This window comes from Aplidium turbinatum, chromosome 9, assembly GCF_918807975.1.
Source record: "Aplidium turbinatum chromosome 9, kaAplTurb1.1, whole genome shotgun sequence".
NCBI classification, from domain to species: Eukaryota; Metazoa; Chordata; class Ascidiacea; order Aplousobranchia; family Polyclinidae; genus Aplidium; species Aplidium turbinatum.
The window spans coordinates 10,139,207-10,157,784 of NC_137480.1; the positions used below are offsets into that span (position 1 = coordinate 10,139,207).

Genomic DNA, 18,578 nt, shown 5'->3' on the forward strand with positions numbered 1-18,578 from the left:
GAAACTTTATGACTGCGATAACGCTCTGCAGGATTTCTCTCCATCTATTTTTTCCTTATTCATCAGAATTTGCATTCCTTTGTCAGTTGCTTGATGAACTTGAAGCCTCAGTGCGAGCTCATTTCATTTATCAAAGCACTGTTTGTGAACTGTCGAATTTTCATGACTAGAAATGGATGGATTAAGATGCCAAAAATTTACAAAAGGTTTGAAAACAAATGGAGAATTACCACCTCTCGATTGAAATAATCTGCAACAGAAACAATGTAATCCGGAGTGGTTATCCGAATATAGCAACCATGATCTGAGAACTTCATCATCATTCTTTAGCGTCTTATAAAACCACTTTTTGCTCAAAAAGCTTAAGGATTCTTTCTCTTTGTCTCCTTCTTTACTTACCGTACTCTAATCGCTGGCTTGAATGGCCCTTCTTTATTCTGAAACCTATTGGGCCCTAATTTGATCATCTCTAATATCTTGTTATTAGTTAATATTTCTGGCCAAGTTGCGACATCGTTATGAGAAGAGTAGATATTATCTGTTTTATCTTTATCTGAAAATGTTTCATTTATCGGCTGACTTCTTTCAATGATTACTTCGTTATTGTTGTGCTTGTGGTACACTTCTTCTTTTATCTCAACTTGAGGTAGCGATTTACTGTGGCTGCTAACCTCTTGTGTTTCATTAGCAGAGAAAATTTTTACAAACTTCAAAATGGCTCCTTCATTCTTTTTTAGTTCCTCTTCTCTAGCTTTCTTTCTCTTTTTAAAAAGCTCCACTTTCTTTTATACTCTTCATAATCAAAAATTAACTTAAAAAAATTGCTACTTAAATTTTGTTGTGGAATCTGCAACACAATAGTTAAAAAACAATAACCATAATTGCAAACTTGCTGAGTTAAGCTAAGTGATCTATTTCAAACCTGAAACTTTAAACCTTTCACAAACCTGCACAAACTTAATCCTAATCCACCCTCACACACATCAAGATAGAGGAATCCCGTCTATCTACCACAGACAGATGGTAAAGGCAGTGTTGTACGTTGACGGCGTCAACTTTTTGTTGACGCTGAGGCTAGTGCCGTCAGTTTATTTTGCAGTTGACGGAAGTGATAGCGCCGTCAACTATTTTGTCGATTTTAAGCGTCAAGCGCTGTGCGTCATTTTTGTTTTCATGGTAGCCTAAATCTCGTTTCACAATGTATTCTGGCCAGCGCGAGTCATCCGAATTACCAGCTTTCGCGTTGGTTGAAATGACAACCTGGAATACAAGCGGAAGAAGTTCGCCAATGGGTGAACTTCTTCCGCTTGTAGGCCTATTCCAGGATCACTCATATCGTGAGCAGTATCGAGAACGAGAGATCAGAGATAGAAAGCGAAAAATCAATGAATGTCTTCGCCGAGGTTGAAGATACTTTATTTTAAGAGCTCTAAGCCCCTGAAAAGAGCGATGTTGGTGCAGTGGATCTCGTTAAAAGATTTATATATGCTAAGCCATCACAGCACGCTTGGAACCAGTGGTGCCGAAGTTAGTTGAGGATTGGGGGGGATAAATCAAAATTTTATCAAATTTTAGACGATTTTGAACATTGGGGGGATGCATATTTTTATACACAATTTTAGTGGTAGGCTACTAGTATTACGTTTATTAAACAATTACCGGACCTCAATAAATTAGCTGCTAACAGCACAATATACAGATAAGAAATCATGGAGATAAAGCTAGTGCTCTTGTGAATGACTGCTACAAGAATTTGAAACAAGCAAAGAAAAATTGGTACCTCCAGCGGGATTCGAACCTATGACCTTCCAATGAATACTTAGGTTAGTTTTTCCAAAAAAAACAGCAGTTATACTTTTCTTCTTGCCCTCTCCTTCACTAGAATCACTACACTTAGTGCACTATAGGACAAAGTCACTAGTCAGGAGACTCAAAACAATCGAAGCTACAGAAGAACATCTTCAAATTTATGGCAAAAATGATAACTTTCAAACACATCACTAGAACTTGTTGCAACCGAACATATTGCGTCTTACGGTAATGCGCATTGAAAACTCATTAACACTGTTATTTATGCTGATGTCATTAAGAATATTGTCGTAAATGTTGCAAACAATGCTAGCATTCAACCTTTCCTGTCCCAAAGTATTTCTCAGCCAGGTTTTCAATCTATGAAGATTGGAAAAACACCTCTCACAAGCAGAAGAGCTTACTGGGCAAACTAAGAGGATCTTAATCAGCTGGAGTATTTGAGAATAGAGAGGTTTTTCCAACTCGGACAATGCCTGGTAAGCTCTTTTAGCATCGTACAGAGACTTTGCTCCTGTTGCCTTTCTGAATGAATCAATTTGATAACTCATCGATTGTCTATTCAGCTCTGGATAATTTTTGACCATTTCAGGAACTAAGCCAGTCTTGAAAATTCGTGCAAGTTCTTTATACTTTGCCAACTTTGCCGAATCGCAATCCAGGCTACTTTCAAACCGGTCGGTCAGTTCAGAGATAACTCTGTCCATGAACTGATTAGCAGCAAATTTTTCCGGAAGTAAAACTGAATTTTTATAATTGTTTACAAACTCCAAATTACGATATTTCTCTCGAATGATTTTCAAGGTCTGAAACAGCTTTTCACAAGACTCAACGTCAAGCTTTTCTCCTTGCAACGTGATACTAAGTTGCTCTATAAGTGCCAAAGGCTTCAAAATCAGCACAAGTCCCAAATATGTTTCTGCAGTTTCTTAATTACTGTAGTACCGTGGCCAGTGGCCTGGTCCAACTCGTCCTAAATATCATACATTCAATGAAGGTCCTTCATTGTCTAGCGTCAAATCCAAGACAATTTAGAATTGTGATCAAACATCAATAAAAGAAAAACAACAGCAATTCCAGATGCTTACAAACAGCTAACTCGAAGTAAAACTTCATAGCAAATTTTATTTTTTCTAATATATTTGGGGGGATGCTTCCAAAATATTGGGGGGGATATATCCCCCAACTCCCCCTACTTTGGCACCACTGCTTCGAACAGTGATAGGCTACCTTTCCGAGTATGCCTAATTGCAGCCTAAACGTTTCCAAGGTTTGTTTTTAAAATACAACACACCAATAGGCTACCATTCAGCGCTGCTGTGGAACGCATGTTTTCACTTGGAAAGGACATTATGCGTCCCAAACGTAGCAGATTGTCAGACAAACATTTTGAAATGCTTGTGTTTCCACAAGAAAATAACTATAACAGGCTAAATCATCTAATTACAATACAGTCTCAAAACATAAAACCTGCTCTTTATTTATAGCTATTGTTAGCCTAAACTTGGTTGAAATATTTCCTTTTTGTGAGACCCTGGCTAAAATAGCGCTAGAAACCAGCGCTGACGCCGTCAATTTTTTTAAAAGCTTACGCAGTACTTTACGCCGTAAAGTTTTTAGGCAATTCGCGTTGATGCTGACGCCGTCAATTTATTTCATTGACGCGTAGGCTACACACTGGGTAGCCTAAAGGTAGCAGTTGACTCGATGACCTCACGGTCTTCCTGTCTCCTCGCAAAAGTGAAACAAACTAAAAACTAATCTAAACTTAACTACTACAGCTAAGTTGACTGAACAATGCAATAGCTTACAACTTACAAGTTGCAACCAACATTCTGTTATGACTTCAACAGCAAGAGTAGGCTATCATTATAGACTACCATTAGCCTACAAATACCACATAGGGACTCACAATCTAAAAAAGTTGCAAATTAGTTTAGCTAGAAGCATAACTTGTGTAATTTTTTGGCTTCACTTTGATCAGTGTTAACTTAGGTCGTTTAAGTCTGATTTATTCCGAGAATAAATTAATGTAACTGTCCTTGTTCGTTTAAAACGTTATCACATTTTGCCGCCCTCCAGCAACGTGCCACCTCTGAATTTATCCACAAGATCCAATGGCTAGCTACGCCTCTGTCTCGGACCGGGAAAGCTTCTTACAAAGCTTAATCCTGGCAGTTGCGCATAGCCTACTTGTACCGTAGAGGCTTTGAATCACTGACGCAGGCCTGGTCACTGAGATTGACTGAGTGAAGTTTCCGATTGTTGTTGCAGGGGAATTTTTCCCATCCATTAGGCTAGATGCCGCTGAATGGAGAGCCGTCCTTAACGTGCGTTGCTCAAGCACACACCCCGAGAGTCTAATCAGCGCAGCTTGACCTAGAAGCTTCTTCGTTCCAGAAGTCACGCGCTAACCAACTGAGCTATCGGAGCGAATTTTATGCAAGTTAAATGAATTTTTCACCCTTTTTTATTTTATCATTTGAAAGAGTTTTACTATTTGTTTCGGCTGAAACTACTCTCAGAATGCGCAATTTTGTGTTTTTTTTTTAAATGTTTTTTGGGGAAGGCTTTCAAGCTCCTTTCTGGGTGTGTCTACTTTATAGTGACACTCTGCCGAGCATTAGGCTACCCTAAAGACTCCTGACATGTGCAGTAAATATGATTAGGCCTACTGGTTTATTTTTTTTCTCAAAATAGCCTATCATCATTGCATATTAGTTCACGTAGCCTAATACTCACTAGACTTTGTAAAAATCACAAGTGAAGTGTGCTATATAGAATATAGGCCTACAGCTGCAAGATTGTTTCAGTGAGAAAAATGATGCGTTGATTTAAATCTCACAATAACATCGAATCGGGGCTTTCTGTCACTTTCACTGATAGCCTATCCTCAAAAGCTCATGTAGATGAACATTTGTGATTGTGAGTCTCGTTGTATGCTTGTTTTTTTACAAAATTCATTGACGAAAGCAACGACTCACAAAGATAGTCTACGTAGAAGCGAAGCAAGTAAATACCCTTCTGGCCAGCCTGGTTATAACTGGGTAACCTACCTTTCCAAGGTTACAAGTGATAACCACAGACATATGCAACCAAGCAACCACACGGCATTTAACATAATCCATTAAAATTGAACATAAACTATATTATAAGCTACAAATTTGGAATGGGTTGGAAAAGGGAAAAATATACTTGGCAACACCGAGTTTGAAAAATTTAAGATTGTTGACTTGCTGAGTTGTGGTTTTGAGAGGTAAAATTTGTAATTTTGTTGTAGTTAAGGCCAGGAAAAAACATTCGTACAAGACTGAAAGTGGACGTTCTAAATTCTAAACAAAATTTTTTTACTCATTTTTTGAATGTGAATTACATAAAACAGTTTGACGGAGACAAAATACCATCAGCTCTAACGTAACATGGTTATTATTTAAGGAGATAAAATATCCTCTTCTTTTGTTAGTATTTTTTCTTTTAGTTGAAAATAATAATTATACTTGCGTTTGACAGGAAATTTTCTTGAAACTAAAATGACGATTTTATTCTGGTAATCTAGAGCATTTTTTAACTCAATGGGCTTTTCTCAGGTGCATTCCACTTTGTAAATAAAATTTCAGCAAAGTTTCTGCATCATTCAACCTAGTTTTGCTGCTTCATATGGTTTGTAGTCTACTGAACCACCTTAAGTGATATATTAGTTAATTAAAATATTTTCTAATCAACCTATAATAACACAGCTTAACAGTTATACACAATACCATGTATAAAATGTTAATATAAAATGACTTCATGGTAAATTAACCATTCAGTTTAAAAAGTTTTTTTTCTAAATTGATTACCGGTATACTGACAAACAAAAAACAAATTCCGAGTGCCGAAGGTATTATAACAGTTTTTGGGCCACTGAATCCGAAAATAACATTCGTTTCTTTGAATTGGCTCCAGTTTTTAAAATATCTATATTTTCAAATTTTGGCTAAAGAAAATTTGCTAGCTAAAAATGTGAATGCAACTATAAGTAACATGTATATTGGAAATGTTTATTAAGTAGTATGCATTCTTTATTTGCAACCAAATATTCTAATACGTTAATTGTGATGGTAGCATCCCATTGCTTCAGTAATAAGGCAGGCCTCGAAACTGAAGGCGGCCATGGCCGCGATTACCGTACAAAAACCAACATTTTGTCCGCCGGGTCTCGCCCTTCCGTCGGCCGCATTTGTCCGCCATGAAGTTCCGAAAAAAAATTACGCAAACGGCCTTGTGAATAAAGTACTTTGCCACTTACAATCACAATGGATTAGAAAGCAACCAAAGCACCCGATAAATCACAATACACACTGTCTATGCTTGAATTGTTGTTATTGATTGACCCAGCAGGACGGTGATGTCTGACATAAGCAGGATGCAAGTGACATCACAATATACTTTATTGATGCGATATATTCAGTCTTCGAAATTAACGTCGGCAATGCGTGAATGGATCATTCAACGTTGTTAGATGTCAAATTAATGTAAAACAAACGTAAATTTCTTATTGGGCATTGTTCTTACGCAATATAACACGCCGAAAAATTAAATTGATTTGTGCTGACTCGAACATTGAATCAACCCAAAATTAACTTACTTTTCTCCCCGTGATTTATTTAAGGTGAATTACTGTAACAGCGTGTGACGTGCGTATCTTGTTGCATCACATTATTACATCACAACAAATCAAACAGTGCGGTCGTAATAGACTACTCTAGTATATTTTTTGCTTATCGTTTTACATGTTTTAGTACAATTGTTTCGTAATAAACGTTTACAGCAATTGCCGAGGCAATTTCAACTTTTGTCGTTTGGCCTCGGCAACGTTTCTGCCGAAGTAAAAATGTGCTAATTTTGAAGACTGTACTACGTTGATGCGTGTCGAAGTTCCGATGGCCGCCATGTGCTTGTGATTGGCCGCCGAACACTCGAACAGCTTGCTTCAGTCGGACACGTTTGGCCCTCGGAAAAAAAAAAGTTGTTTCGAGGCCTGATAAGGTATTGAAAGCACTATGAGATTTAAAACTGCAATCTCCATTTTAACAAACACAAGTTATTTAGTGCATCCTGTATGTTTAGCTTTTAGCTTTACAAGAGATTTGATTTCCGCAATTTTTGCTAAACTCTGCAGTCTGCACCATAAGATAGTAAACCAGATGATGGGAGTGTAACAGTAGGTTTATCACTCTGATAAGCTTCAATTTCTTTGTAATGCTCAACACATATACAGGCTGCAGTACTCCCTTCAACTATCATATCATATCTCATTTTGTAAGTATGTGTTTGGGTTCAATCGTCACAAGAAATGCACTTGAAATTACCCAAATCTAGAATCTGCTCGGCGACCTGTGCCTCACTAAGAGGAAGTGCCTGTGCCTGAATTTAGTGCTTTACCTGACATAGCCATTGAATATGATGAGTTTCATAAAGAGGTAGAAAGCTCTGCAAGTGTTCCATCTTTTTCAAGGTGACCAGCCACTGTACTCTAAACGTCAAAAGTGTTTTAACATGCGCCTCATTTAGCTGGCATTATGCCGTTACCAGGGTGTGGCTGTTGGTGTGCATTACCAACTTTATGGAGCCATAAATGAGACTTGGGGTTTATATGAAGGACCAATGTTACCATTACTCTCATTTGAGGAAATGGATAGAGGTGCTACTTTTCACACAAACACCCATTGTCACCCAATTGCTATTAAAATGTAAATGCCAGATTCATGATGAGATGGCCTGCCTGGTCAAGTCTGAAGTTAACATCAAGGTTGAAGCTTTTCTATGTAGGTTCAAAATAAGACACATTGCTGAAATCCTCTCCTTCAGTAGAGCAGATTTGAGATGTTTTGGAGATATTAAGTGCAGCACATAGATCTCACAGGTCAGATGCATAAACATTGCGTAACACTTGGGTCAAGGTACACCAAAGCATCCTTAATGCGTGATCTTGTAGCCCTGTGCAGTCCGGATGGACTCTACCAGTCTACCAACCCACTGGATCACAAGGCACTGAAAGAAAGACTTTGCGGCAGTCAGGTGGTCCCCTTGACATGAGGATTAATTCATAATCTGTATAATCAAAAATGTTTAGTGATAAACATTAATCTATCGCAACAGTTTTAATGTTCAACAAGAATGCATTTGTAATATTTCAGTTTGCAGGCTAATCTACTTTGCTGTAAGGAAATTGTTATGCAAGATCGGTGAAACCTATTATGTTGTATGTTCTAAGTGTTCTGTACCCTTGAGGATGAGGTATCCCTTTCAGAAAAATGTATTGAAAATTTTTTACTGGAGATTAACTGAAAACCACTTTTAAGTCACATTCTAAGTTGTTTAAATTCATATCTAATATCAGCAAGAAATGCTTCATGAAACTTATTTCCAAAGAAGGTCTGTGCTGCATGTATTGGAATAGGAGTTGTATTTCAATACTAATTGATTGTAACTGCACGAAATAAATTTTCTCAAGATGAAGATTTCCTTTTCTTGAAATTCCTACACTTAGCGCAGTGTGCTTGTTGACTTGCGTATACATATGCGAGCACAAGTTTACAATGTCTGTATTAGTGATTCATTTCTAATCATACAAAACCTACTATAGTTCATATCACAATCCACGGTGGTTCAATTTTAATGATAGTGAATGTCCCTTTCAAAATTGTGTGAAGAAATCTTGAACCATTTGGCATTACAATCTGTAGCTACAGGTGACTCATATTCAGACCAAGCCATGGAAAAGACATTTACTGTGTATGTAACGCCTTTCAAAATTGTAATTTCAAAGCTAATACCCAAAAAAATCATATTTTTTGGGTTGGACCCTTAAAACTTATCATTCTAAGATGTTGTTATTTGTGTATAAGTGCTGAGATGTCACTGCGATAAATCAGCTTTAGGCAATCTTGTTTATTTGACAGCAAACTGCTGCATAGTGTCGAGATAAGTTCAAGTATCATAAGTAATCTCGCCATTTTGGATATCATTGTAATATGAAAATAATGTTAAGATGAGCGTTTAAGGAAGATTATTTGTATTCCATACTCAGAAAGTGCCATATTTGGATCTGGAAATTTCTTTTGTTAGCATATTCTGCTTATTGGTAGTGCTATGGTGCTGGCCAAGAAAAGCACTGCACCAGGATTTTTTAATGCTCCTGTGTTTGCTCCAACGTAGGCTACATAAAAAAAAGTTGTCAAGGCAATACACTGCTTTGTCCACTTGAGCTAATTTAAATATCGTAATATTACCAATTTTTCCAACTTAAAGTGTTGTCTTTGTTTAAATTTTGCTTGCTGATTCTGGTATATATATATGTTACTGTACTATGTATTGTAGGCTACTGTATTAATTTTTTCCAAAATTATCTCAGAAGACAAATTGTAAAAGGGAAGACTTCAATTGACAAGTTGCTTCTTCTGATTGTTAAATCGCAAATTCTGAACAAAGCTCTCGTTTATAAGCACTGTTTGCATAAATTTCAAGAAAATGTCTGACAGAAATTTGCGACACAACACTGTTCCCGTGTATGATGATGATGAGGAAGTTCAAGATGAAATTGATGGAAAACGCACGTTTGATGTACAAGAGAAGTTGAAGAGTTTCAAGTATAATGGAAACTTTTTACTGGATCTTGAAGGCAATGAGTTGACCTTTAAACGTATTCAAGAAGTTGGATTCAATGATCCAATCAGAATAAAGATCAAAGATGGTTTAGGTTTGTTGCAAAGAGTTTATGTAATGTATTGTTATGATTTTTGGCCAACAAATTCTGTTTTTGCACTGATTCAACGTCTGCAAACGTTGTCTTGAACTTATTTGTTTGCTGATTTTATATATTTTATAACGTTTGAAGGTATTTTTTTGTCTTTGTATCATACTTATTTCTTGCAGTTTCATTTTTATGTCTAGGAAAGATGAATGTTAAAACCTATAAAGCTAGTTGCAGCCATTACTTTGCCATTTAATTAAGTTTATTTATTTTTTTGTTCAAGGCCTCGTCTTACCTGAAAATTCCAACTTTAGTGTTTCGGATGTTCGTGCTTTTGTTGGTGGGCGACGGGTTGTAGATGTCATGGACTGCAAAACACAACGTGCACTGGAAATGTCAATGCGAGATTTTGAACATTATTTTGAAAGCAAAAATAGAAAGCACATTTATAATGTCATTTCTTTGGAATTTTCACAATCTAAACTTGAATCAATGGTTCAAAGACCGAAAGTTGTAGATTGTATGGACTGGATTGATCTGGTATGGCCGCAACATCTCAAGCACATCCAAACCGACCAAACTAATAAGCTTCATAGCATGAAATACCCTAAGGTCCAAAAGTACTGTCTTATGTCTGTTGCCGGTTGTTACACTGATTTCCACATCGATTTTGGTGGTACTTCCGTTTGGTATCATATTTTCAAAGGTGGCAAGATATTCTGGTTAATTCCGCCAACTAATGAAAACTTGAACTTATACGAGCGTTGGACGAAGTCTGGTAACCAAGGAGACATATTTTTTGGCGATCTTGTCTCTAAATGTCAACGAGTAGAGTTGGAAGCTGGCAATTCCCTCATGATACCGAGCGGTTGGATTCATGCGGTCTATACGCCACATGATTCACTTGTTTTTGGAGGAAATTTTCTGCATTCTTTTAATATTCCCATGCAATTACGCATCTCACAGATTGAAGAGCGTCTAAAAGTTCCAAATCGATTTCGGTTTCCGTTTTTTTCGGAGGTTCTTTGGTATGCTTTGGAGAGATACATACATACATTTACTGAAACTTCATGTTTGACCGAAGAGTTTCAAAGACAAAACTTGCTGCATAAAAAAAAGGAAGATTCTACTGAAGAAACAAATAAAGAAAACGAAAAAGTCAAAGAACACGTTCACATGACACCATTTGAGTACAAAGGCTTGCAGAAACTGATTGAATGCTTAGAAGACTTGCCGCAAAATAACCGTAACGAACCAGAGGGAATAACAGATCCTGATAAGGTGATTGAAGCTGGAAAAGCTCTTCTTAAAGCACACGCGGAAGACGATTATGCCTCAGCTATCACTGGTGTACCCAAAGCTTTTTGGCCAGTACCTTTAAGGTCTGTTTCTCTAAATAGTAAAGTAATTCGAAAGCCGAAACTTGCCCGATCTCCCAGTGCTTTAGTTCAAAAGAAACCGGGATCTGTCCGGGTGCGGCGTGTTCGTTGCAAGGAGTGTGAAGCTTGTCAAAGCAGTGATTGTATGGAATGTGTGTTCTGTAAAGACATGAGAAAGCACGGTGGACCTGGTACGATGAAGCAAACTTGTGTTAAACGAAGGTGCACCAATCCTATTCTTCCTGCTGCTGCTCGCGAGTCTGGAGAAGCAACACCTGTAGCTGATGATTCTGAGGCTAAAAAACCAGGCAAAAGAGCCAAACGTCGTCTTAGTTCCAGCGAAATTGAAACTCCAAGCAAAGCTACGAAAGTGGAATTAGACGACGTGACTAATGACAATCTTTTATGCGACGAGAGGGATGACTCGCCGTCGCCAAAGCCAGCTATTCCGGCTGTAGTTGTGTCTCGTGTTTCAGTGAGCGATTTGATGAAATACGCTATAAGACCAGCAGTTGTTACTATTGAGGACCATTGTGCGAAATTACCAGAAACCAGACGGCCAACCGGCTCCACTCCGTACAAATCTGCCTGGTTGGAAGTTTTCAAGCACTTAAGTTTCACAGACTTGTGCAACTGCATGTTAGTTTCTAAAGATTTTCTCCAATGGTGCGGCTCTCCTTCCTTGTGGAAAACGATTGATTTGACTGGAAAGACTATGAAGCCAGCCACTCTACAATGTATGGTGCGTCGGGCTCCTGTGTCTTTGAACTTGTCTGAAACAAACGTAAGTTACAGGCAACTAATGTGGCTTTTAGAAAGGTCTCCCTCGCTCAGGAAGCTGTACATAACACGTTCATCGTGGTCTTGTTTAGCGGCGCTCTGTTCAGCTTCATGTCCTCCTCTTCAATTTCTTGATTTGTCTTGGGCTAGCGGATTTGATGATGCACATTTGAAACAACTGCTGTCTACACCAAAGGACACAAGACCGGGCCAAGAAGTCTTACATACACGTCTGCGTTTCTGCCAACAGTTATCCCTAGCAGGAACGGAAATTACAGATTCCGGCTTGAAACTGATTTTCGATCGACTTCCTTATTTAAAATCTCTTGATGTTAGCTTTTGTTCAGTCACAAACGATGGGATTGGTTATCTTACCAGCGCCAGTTCTTCGAAGCTTCTATCCACTTTTAGAGCCCAACACTGCCACAACTTAAATGACGATGTTTTTATCCACTGCGCAAAATTGCAACAAATTAAAGAGATTGATTTAAGAGGCTGTAAAGATATATCATCCACTGCCTGTGTTGATTTCATCAAAAAGACGAACGATGAGTTACAATTGTTGGAACCCTTACATATAACCATTGCTCTTTAGTTGGTTTTCCAAAATAGTATAAATTTAACTCCAATACGTTACTTAGATCCCACATTATCTGCGATGGCAAATAATTGCTATCAGCAGAGTTTAGCAAGTAAGTTACACATTTGCACCAAAGCATCGATCAAATATCTGTGCTTGGATGTTGAGTGGAGATGTGTTTAAATCTACTATCTTTCAGAAACTATTAATGCAGTTTACAACTGTGAATTACTGAATTACTTTTTCTTTAATTGCAACTGCTTCATTTTTTATAGTGTGCCAGTATATCGGTTAGATACATTACATTTAATTTTATGCTTTAAAACTTGCACAATTTGTTGGATCCATTATTTTTGTTTCTGCCGTAGTTTAACGTTACAAAAACTGAACTATCTTTAAAGCAATATCCTCCCACATAGTCGTGGCCCCTATGTCAGCGTAGCAGCTGTTTGCTGGCACCAGGTATGTTTGAATCGTTTGAGATACTTGGGATTGTATTGTGCTTGACCGCATATTTTAATTAAGAAGGCAACAACACGGTACCCCGATAGCTTTTAACACGATAGGAAGTGATTCACACAGAACTTTTCAATTTACATTTGCCTGATTCTTCAAATGAATTTGTTCACCAAGGTTTTACATTCTGTGACGATGAATCAGCGTAAATTCAGTTTCTCGGAAATAGATTGTTATTGGTTTTTTGACATGCAGTCTTCGTTTAATAGGCCTTTCTGTAAAACCATAACGTGACTATAAAACTAACTTTTATGGTGTCATCAGCTGCTGTAGGGAAAAACGCATTTTAGTTAGTTTAATCGTAAGTGTGGCCAACTGATCTTGCATTTTAATCGATAGAAGTCACTTTTTGATTTCTTCGGCTTACTAAATTTGGGATAGCCTACTAGGGTACATTGCCATGGTGAATCGAACGCATTGTATTCACTTGGGTAAAATGAATACCGTAGTACATTTGAGAACGGTTCCAACTAGGCTACCAGTAAAGCAGCGTGACTTTAACGTGAGCAGGTATACATAAGTCTACTGAAAATTTGTGGCGCTATTTGAAGGCTGATATTCGAGGTCTATGTTTTATTCAACAATTTTCTTCTGTTAGGCTATATTTATAGCTCATCTAGCCTATATAACCAACAAATCTTTTCACTAAAATACACAGAGAGTTTACCACTTTAAATTTCCGAAGCAACTTTTGGTTTGGCTAATTCATCATTTGTAGATTTAAATTACAGGTTCATGTCAGTTACCTCAATGTCTCTAGAATTTCATTATAGTACGTTACACCAATAAAAAAAGAAAATAGTTTCTTTATTTTTATAAAAAACAAATTAACTTTGAAGTATGCATAGGCTAGTGTGAATTAGCCTAGTCTATGTTACACTGCAATTTGGTAGTGTAGGGGAACGTTCAAATATTACGTAACGCCTTCGAGGGGGAGGGGTTCAAGCAAAACGTTACGTAACGCTTTCGAGTACGGAATGGTAGTTTTTTGTGCTGAACTCGTAGTGAAAAAGCGTTACATGGGGGAGGGGGGGATTAAAAAAAGCGTTACGTTGGCGTTACAAGGGGGGGGTCAAAAATTCGGAAAAAAAGCGTTACGTAATATTTGAACGTTCCCTAGCAGCGTGGCGTATAATATAGACAACGAGTGTCTGCACAGTTTTTGTCGATTTGCAAAATTGGTCAGTTGGCTTCATTCGCTGATTTTGTAAATCCTTTTAGGTGAATAATTGGACAAATTCTACTGTAGCCTACTACTTGTTGCTCATAACTTACATCAAACGGCTGTCTACAGTTTAAGTTAATCTAACCTCCATCTTTTTTAACAAGACCTTAGCCTTCAATTTAAATGCTACCGATCTGTAGACCTTCATTTTAAAATGATGAAACAGAAATGAGAAACGAAATGCCCCACACCAGCTATAGCATGTTCCAAAATTTTCTTTCAACAGTGTTGTCAAAAGATAACCTAAGTTGCATCATGGCTTCAAAATGTTTTTAATTAGCGTGGGACTTAGTGCAGCACATATCACGATGGCCTGATCAATTATAACTACAGTACTCGGATATGTTTCTCCGCTGAGGCTCATGTTTTTGATGATCGCTATGACTTGTAGCCTACTTACCTTTATCAACTGGCACATTTTTGGCGATTCACTGACTCAAGCTCATGTCTCAAGGCAATCACTTGAGTTGCAAAGCTGAAACAGCAAGATTAACAAAAAATTTTAAAACACGAAAGCTAGCATGGTTTGTGGAAGACAATATCACAAGAAAGGGGGCATATAACTTACAGTTACCATATAACCACCTCCGATTGTAATATTTTATAAGCCTGCTGGAAGGTAGGCTGATTGGTTTATATTTTAATGGTTATTTTTGGGCTTTATCACAGTCTGCATCAGCGCTTCCATGTTTGGAGGTTTTAAGTGTTGTATCGCCCAATCTACACCATTGGTTCACTGCTTCTCAACCTTTCATACTTCGTGGTACCTTTAAAGTTAAACTCATGGCTCCCTGCTCATCACTAAAAAATGTACGGTAGATAGTAGAACTACAAACTTTCGAAACTATCAATGCAAAACTTGCTCACAGTTGAATAAATGAATCAAAGTTAAAGAGTTATAGCCAACTACCCTGAGTGCCTTAATGCCATCTTAAAAATGACAATCAGTACGAAATTTGCTCTTGGAATCATTTGATAAGGCTTTTAATGTTTTCCTACGGCTTGAACAGGAGGTTCCCAAGGTAATTAATTGTGCTGGAGTTCGCTTGTGTCTTTGGGTGTTTTTTGTTAGTGGGTAACACTGGTGATGGCATGCAATCATGGTCCCGTGTTGAGATAGCCTACACTGATCTGCACATTACAGTATCGACCCAGCAGCGAATCAGTCCTTTTTCCATTGATTATATCTCAGGTAGCCTATAGGCTAGTGGTTATAGGTATCCCGAGGTTGTCCTACCATAACCAAACCAATCACTTTTTACACTGATTGATCAATGTCTGCAGGCGTTGAATCAATGTAAAAAGGAACTGGTTTGCTAACTTGGAAATCTATAGTTTGCAGTGGGCTAAATGTTACCAAATATTTGCCATGTTAAGCTTATAGCTTAATAAAAACGCATTAGCTAATCAATTCTACAGTTTTATTTTAAAACACTGCCCTAAAATGTTTACAGTTTGTTCTCACTAAATTTAGAAAACTTCAGCCATTGTATGGTTCATTTCTGTTTTGAAGACACCTTTTGCGTAGTCTGGCTCATTAAAAGGATCGTGGTTAAAACAAAGTGCATAAAACGGGAGCAACGCCTTTGGTCACAAAATCTGCAGATTAAGTTTTTTCAATTTCAGTTTACCATAGTAGCCTTTAACCTATTTCATATAAACGAATGCTTGTAAGATGTATTGGGATAGAAGCAAATGGTTACCGGTAACAGTTTTATTGAATTATCAATACCGGTATTAAAAGTGACAAGTTCAAGCAATATTTTGGCGGTATCAACTAAAGTTTAGCATCTTAGTTTTAAGCTCTACCCAGCATCTGTAGTAGGCTGCAGCTACGTAAACTACTGTAGGTAATATGCTTCTACATTTTGACTAAAAAAATGTAGGACATAATTGCCAGAAATGCAATTTAGCCTGTCGGTCTATTAGTTTACCATCTATTCAATACAAATATCAGTTTTTTCTTCTTTAAATTTTGTTCAACATCAACAGTTGGTTAACTTCTTGTTCTGCAATTATTTATTGTAAATATAGGCTACCGCTGGCCCATTTTTAGTTGTAGCGTCTTTCTAGAAAACCTCCCTTACCTCAAGTATGATAGGCTATCTACAGTACGGTATGTTGGTCATTAACATAATTATGTAAAAGGCTATGACGGTTCTGTAAAGTGTTATACCGTACCGTATAACATGTAGAAGTCCAAATTACAGTAGGCTACCGGTAGCCAATAAATGAAAAGATAACTTGACCTGCTCAACTTAACCTAGCAAATAAGCGCTTATCAAGTTTGTTTTATGATAAAACATCTTGAAATAGATTTGGCATGACAAGAAAATTGTGTTTAAACATTTATGCAGGTTACAAATAAACCATTTGCAGTTCCGGTAAGCCACTGCAGCTTTGCATAAGGTTGACAAAGTAGATTTTCCAGTTTATGATTCCAACAAAGTTAGCAATGGCGGACTAATAGCCTATGAGTTGCATGACTTGTTGAAGGCTACATAGCCTACTGTAGTTTATCGGTGCACGGTATATCAATAGTAGCCCAGGTAAGAACAAATTTTCTGATAACACTGGTCTACACCATTTTTCTGGTATGAACTGGGAAAACTGATTTAGGGTACCGTAACATCGGGGTGCTGAATTCGAATCTGACCTCAGATTTTACCTATCACGTCAGGTTTGTGAGATATAATAACAACAAATTGTTACTTTTGTCAAAAGTGAACAATTTTACGTTGCGATTATCACCCAGAAGTCCAGGTCATGTGGTGTATATGTAGCTGAAATACACCCACAAACTACAATTTTGATACCAATTTGTTTTCTAAGCAACATTATTAACCATGCAGTAGCCTAATAACAAGCTAAAAGTATAACTGACCCCCTCCCCCGTCACTGTTGCATGAAACCACAAAGATTTAAGCAGGCTTATGGCAATGCTTGTTCAGTAACCTTATTTAAGCTGTTTTGGCCCGTCTAACACTAACCTTTCACTATAGCACTGCATGTTAGTAGAAAACGCAACGCCAAATCTTTCACTTTTGGCAAAATCAGTTGTCAAAGTCCAAACCGTAGAAAAAATTTTTTTTTGTTGACCAGTGTAATGATTTCTGATATTTAGCTCAAAATAATAGTGTAACCTAATTCCTAAACATGTTGCATTGTCAACTGTCATACAATAGATAACCTATGTTACAAGTAGGCTATTCATTTATTTGTTGATGAGACAGTCAAAGGGCAACTGCAAAGCGTCCTATTTGCGTTGATTCAACGTTTAACCAATGGAGAAAATAAGTGCTTTTTTGTCTATGGAGAATGTGTCGAAAATACCGGTCTACCTCTTTCCATCGTCATAGCTAGGCCCAAATATTGCTATGGTCATGGATGCAGTAAAATGTTTTTGTTTTGCTTACGTCATGTGAAGCCATCAAGAATATAAAACTCTACATAAATTACCGTACTGAAGTACGGTTGACAAGAAGGCTGAGGTTCTACAAAATTAATAAGCTAGTAACCACAAGTCATTTGAATACAATAAGCCTCCTAGTTACCTAATACCTATTCTGGTGACTATAGTTAGACATTGGTAACATTTTTTGTCCCGCGGTAGCCTATTTCATACACAGACAACAAACCAATCGTTTTATAGGCCTACATTAGTTCAACGTTTGCAGACGTCGAATCTAAAGAAAAAAAAAAACTAAGGCTCCGCTGCACGCATAACAGATGTCAACTCGATTTTCACACATAAATCATATTATCACATACAAAGTGTTTTGCATTGTTTTCTTTTTTAAATGGCTTGTAGAATTTATCCGGTGTAGACTATGCTAGTTCCACACTACCCACTGAGTGAAGCTGTAGGTCACCAAGGAAAACCATTGTTTGTAAATGAGTCTGAGTATTTCAATTGGTATTATCATGAGATTACTTGTTGCAGCGATGACCTCCAGCAGAAACTTTTTTACTTGAGCAGCCTACAATGATCCACGAAGGTTTCATGTCAAAAAACAACATTTTGAAATGTTGGTTGACGCTTTTTTACATGTTATAGTGTTGTAGTATATGCTCATACAGTGTAAATTGTTGTAACACAAAGAAGCCTATGTAGACTGTACCTTTTCCTCGGAATGTTTAGCTATAGTCGCACGATGTACAGTGAGTGTTTAGTAGTTTTAGTTTATTATTGTCGTTTGTGTTTACTTCAAATTTCGTTGTGCATATCAAAACAAGCAATAAAGTTTAGCTAAATGACATGTGGTTCGTCACTAATGCCAAGTCTTCACTGTGAGCCTGAAAAGTCGATGCGCCTGGTTTGTCGAGCCTCGACTAAATTCAAAACGGTTTGATTTTACATTTCACAAATTTAACGCTTGCTATAAATGCAGCGCACAACAAGAGTAGGCTCAGGAGAATATCATTGAGTTGAAGAAGCAGGATTAACATTGTAAGGTTTGCCTATCATGACGTTACTTGACAGCAATAAGCTTTTAAGGCCTTGCCAAAATGAAGTAGGATTCTGGTTGTTGTCTGATACTTGGTGAATGTTGG

General features: G+C 37.5%; 1 protein-coding gene across 1 annotated transcript; it reads left to right on the forward strand.

The window, feature by feature from the left end:
- The first annotated feature begins 8,010 nt into the window (after window positions 1-8,010).
- On the forward strand, window positions 8,011-12,987 carry LOC145777227 (lysine-specific demethylase 2A-like). The gene is made up of 2 exons (XM_082588553.1): window positions 8,011-9,550; window positions 9,828-12,987. The coding sequence occupies exons 1-2, from the start codon at window positions 9,322-9,324 to the stop codon at window positions 12,296-12,298; spliced, it is 2,700 nt and encodes an 899-aa protein (XP_082444679.1). The 5' UTR covers window positions 8,011-9,321; the 3' UTR covers window positions 12,299-12,987.
- The last annotated feature ends 5,591 nt before the right edge of the window (window positions 12,988-18,578 follow it).